The sequence below is a fragment of the Glycine soja genome, chromosome 17 (assembly GCF_004193775.1).
Source record: "Glycine soja cultivar W05 chromosome 17, ASM419377v2, whole genome shotgun sequence".
In the NCBI taxonomy this organism is placed as follows: Eukaryota; Viridiplantae; Streptophyta; class Magnoliopsida; order Fabales; family Fabaceae; genus Glycine; species Glycine soja.
The window spans coordinates 31,009,309-31,013,784 of NC_041018.1; the positions used below are offsets into that span (position 1 = coordinate 31,009,309).

A 4,476-nucleotide genomic window follows, 5' to 3' on the forward strand; every position below is an offset into this window, starting at 1 on the left:
GCAGTGAAAACTGTATTTTGTGAGTGTACTAACTTGTTGTGTAGGTTTCACATCGATAAGAATGTCAAGGCAAACTGTAAATCCCTAATTGGTCAAAAAAATGCATGAGTATGTCATGGATGCCTGGGGGAGTTTGGTTGATTGTCGCTTCGAGCATCAGTTTGATGATTGCCTTAAAAAGTTTGAAATTGCTTGTTCACCATGGCCAATGTTTGTTGACTATGTTAATGAAACATGGATAATTCCCCACAAGGAAAAATTTGTTAAAGCCTGAACAAATAAGGTGATGCACTTAGGAAACACAACAACAAACATGTATGAAAATGTTCATGTTTCTTTTTATTAGGGTTGATGAATTCATAGATTTTAATTATTGTATTTTTTTATTGGGATTTGTGTATTTGAAATATAAGGTTGAATCTGCTCATTGGGCTTTAAAAAGACTATTACAAAATAGCCTTGGAGACCTATGTAGTGTTTGGGATGCCATGAACAACATGATCATGCTGCAACACACTAAAATTAAGGCATCCTTTGAGACAAGTACACATGTGGTTGGACATGTTTTTAAAGTTACCTTATATAAGAGGTTACTTGGCATGGTTTCAAGGTATGTTGTAAATCAGATTGTTGTTGAGTATAAACGTGTATATTATGTTGGCAAAAACCCTTCTTGTTGTGGATGTGTGATGAGAACTACTCACGATCTTCCATGTGCATGTGAGCTATCCAAATATAGTCTTGGTACCATCCCACTTGAGACAATCCATATGTTTTGGCGGAGGCTAAGTTTTTCAGACCAAGGGTTAAATGAGCCCCAAGTGACCTTAACCAAAGAGATGGAAATCATATCCAAGTGATTTGAGGAGCTTGATGTTTGTAGCAAAGTAACTCTAAAGAGTAAACTCTGGGAAATTTCCTACCCTGATCTTAACTCTATGTGTCCTCCTCCAGAAAAGGTCAACACCAAAGGTGCACAGAAGAAACCGATGACCAAACACCAAAGATCAACAAAGCGCGATCCGTCTTACTGGGAGTGTGTTGATCCTTTACATTTTGTGCAAAATAGTAATTCTTCAGTCAAACGTAGTGCATCATCTTCTGACCATGCCATTCCAAGAAGGACCATGCCGATGTTGGATCAATTTCATTTGTTTGTTCATGATTCCATTGAAAACATTATGGATTTGAAAGCTGACGGTAATTGTGGATATCATGCAATTGTTGCACTATTAGGTATGGGTGAAGATTCATGGTCATTGGTGTGCAACCATTTGCTTAAAGAACTTACCAAATGGTCTGATGAGTATATCAACCTCTTTTGTGGCATAGACAGATTTGAGGAATTAAAGAGGTCCCTACTTGTTGATGGATTATCCATGGCATATAATTTATGTTTTGTTTTTTTTTAAATTTAGTTTAAATAAATGTCATCCGTATATCTGGTTCATCCAGGTTACTATGGATAAGTGGATAGATATAATTGACATGGGATATGTCATTGCATCAAGGTATAATGTAATTCTTGTATCATTGTCTCTGCAACAAAGCATGACATTTTTTCCTCTTAGAAGTCAACCACCAACAAATTCTTTTGTGCATCACATAATATGTATTGGTCATGTCTTTGGCAATCATTTTGTTCAGGTACATTCATTGTAATGGTATTTTTAAATTAATGAAAATAATTATGTTATCATAACTTGAAATTGTTTGTGCTTGTGTAACAGGTTTATTTAAGAGTCTGTTGTCCGTTACTACCTCTAGCTTTGTTATGGTCTAGGAATTGTCATCCTCAGGCAAAGCAGTGGCCAACTTCATATATTAGTAGAATGCATCAGTACCGAAATTTGATGATGTTGAAAAAAGACTATGTTGATTTAAGTGAAGAGTGAACATTTAGGCTTCAATGACATTGTAATGTCCTACATTAATATATAATTATTTCTTACATTAAAGTTCACTGTTTTGGGTTACTATATTACTTAGGGTTTAGTCTTACGTGTATTGTTAGAGTTAAGTGTGACATGAAAACCTAGGTTTAGTGTTATGCTTTAGGGTTAAATGATTTATGCTTGGCAATAATAATATTAAAAACAATTCAAATAAAATTGGTAAAACAAAAATGTTGTCAAACAAAATAAAATGATAAACATAGTCTACAAATGACAAACATAGTCTTTATGCATGATCCGTGTGCTGCCTTCGTCGCGACCTCACATATTCATTGCGATCCACAGTGGCACCCCTAGCGATCCTTAGGAATTATTGCATGACCTCGTGTGCTTCTGTGCGTTGAGTCACTATCCTTAGGTTGAGCAACCGCTCCAACCTTTTTGCAATTATTTCACAAGCCTCCTATGACATTGACAACAACGCATAAGGTATTACCATATTGCATAATTAAATTAAATGAAATTAAGAATAACATGAATTAAAATGTTACCACTGCATATCTAGGCTGCTCCACATCAGAATGTGCTTGTGCAGGTGCTTCCTCCATAGATGCTGCCGCCACCGGGAACTCAGGCATATCTGGTTCCACATATGTCTCATCTTGCATGACAGGTGGACATCGGTGGATCACCGGGATGTGTCGGCCTCACGAATGGATGTGAAATCATGTAGAACCAGTTCATGTAGTCCGGTGTACATTGTCCAGGCACAACACAAATCTGGCCCACCGATGCAAGGTAGTCGGAGAAATGCATCCATCTATCATCAATGTCTTCGAAGCACAGTCTTGGACCCACACAGTATGGAGGAATCGTCTAAACATACCCAAATTGCCGCCCCACCTTCTTTGGTTGGTGTATGACAACAATGGGACCCCATCGGATATGTCCAGAAAAGCATGAAATGAGGTCAAACTCTCGAACTACACGGTGGTCACTGTAAGGCATCCAACAAACATTAGCTATCGTCAGTTGATCTAGACGCTTCCGATACATCGATGCTGGTAATGCCTTCATAGATGTCCAGCGGTAGGCACATGGTGACCTTTCATCATAGTCCGAGTCCTTAAAAGCCTTAGCAATAAATGGAAAATACTCATAAATCCAACATTACACAAATTTGATCATAACAAAAAAAATTTGCATAAACATATAAAAAAAATATTAAAATCAATTAAATAACAATCATTGACAATTACCTATAATAGTGTGATATATCCAACAAGTTATCTGTCGTCTTGCAAGCATCATTCAAATTATCGTACATATGCACTAGGGCGGCAACTCCCCATGCGTAGCTTTCACTCTGACTGAGGTCTCAGAAGGCGTCCAAGAACACGACATGCGCGTGTGTTGCACTCTTGTTAGCAAAAAGAGTGCAACCTAACAAATGTAGGAATTAAGCTCGAGCTGCTATAGTTCAGTATCCGGCCTCACATTTACTATGATAAATCTCTCGTAGCCACGATAGACGTACGTATGCCCCATGACACTGTACTGTCTCAGCTCTAGCTTCATCTCCAGTGACTTCAAGTAACTCCACTAACATCAACACCGCTTAGTCGACATGAAAAGTGTCGAAGTTTTGGAATGCGCCTATGATGGGCAGATGAAGCAAATAGGCCACATCATCGAGGGCGATGGTGACCTCTCCTACTGCAAGATGGAAAATGCTCATTTCTTTATGCCACCTCTCGACAAAAGCTAATATAAGTCCTCAATCGCCAGTGTCCAATGAACATGCGATCAAAGGACTTAATCCTGTGCCAGCGACTAGCCCTTCAATTTCAACAGCAGGCCTCCCAAATTTCTGAACCTTCCTTCCATAGGAGGATAGCTTCAATTCAGGACGTTCCTAAAAAAATTAAAATAATTTTAACAATAATAACAAATACTTATTGAAATATAATTTATTAAAAACTATAAATACCTCTCCGTTCCAAACAATGACTGCAACATGATCAATATAGGCAGTCAACACTGATAGGTCACACGACCTGCCTAGAAAACCCTCAGCATCATCAACAACTTCTTCAGCATATTGGAATACCTCTTCAGTTGCGTCATCCACGTGAGGAGCATCCTTAGCAACAGTGGCAGCTTCCCGTTGCCTACGTGAGGATGCTGTGGGCTTTCGCCGCTGTGGAACATAATCTGAATCACAATTATCCTCTCTCCCAGGGCTCTTCCTATAACTTTGCATAAGACACGACCTAAACCTTTAGTTCTAACCATAATCTGCAAATTTCTACGTACATAATTTTTTTTTGTCAAAATTCAAACAATACTTAAATCAATTACAATACAATCATTCCTAAATAAAAAAATTATTTTAGAGTTAAAACAAAAATAAAACCAATATATTTATAATTAAAAGAAATAACTATTTAAAAACATAATTCAAAACAAACTATTTTTTATTTATCTAATAAACAATAACTATTTACAAACAAATAATAAAATAATATATTTATACTTCATTCAAAAAAAATATTTATAAACAAATACAAAATTAATATAT

The 4,476-nt window shown here is 36.9% G+C and overlaps 1 protein-coding gene across 1 annotated transcript; it reads right to left on the bottom strand.

Annotated features, from left to right (window-relative positions):
- Nucleotides 1-2,771: 2,771 nt before the first annotated feature.
- On the bottom strand, nt 2,772-3,473 carry LOC114391632. The gene is made up of 2 exons (XM_028352616.1): nt 3,393-3,473; nt 2,772-3,029 (listed from the first exon to the last, which is right to left on the bottom strand). Exons 1-2 carry the CDS (start codon nt 3,471-3,473, stop codon nt 2,772-2,774), a joined length of 339 nt encoding a protein of 112 aa, XP_028208417.1.
- Nucleotides 3,474-4,476: the final 1,003 nt, after the last annotated feature.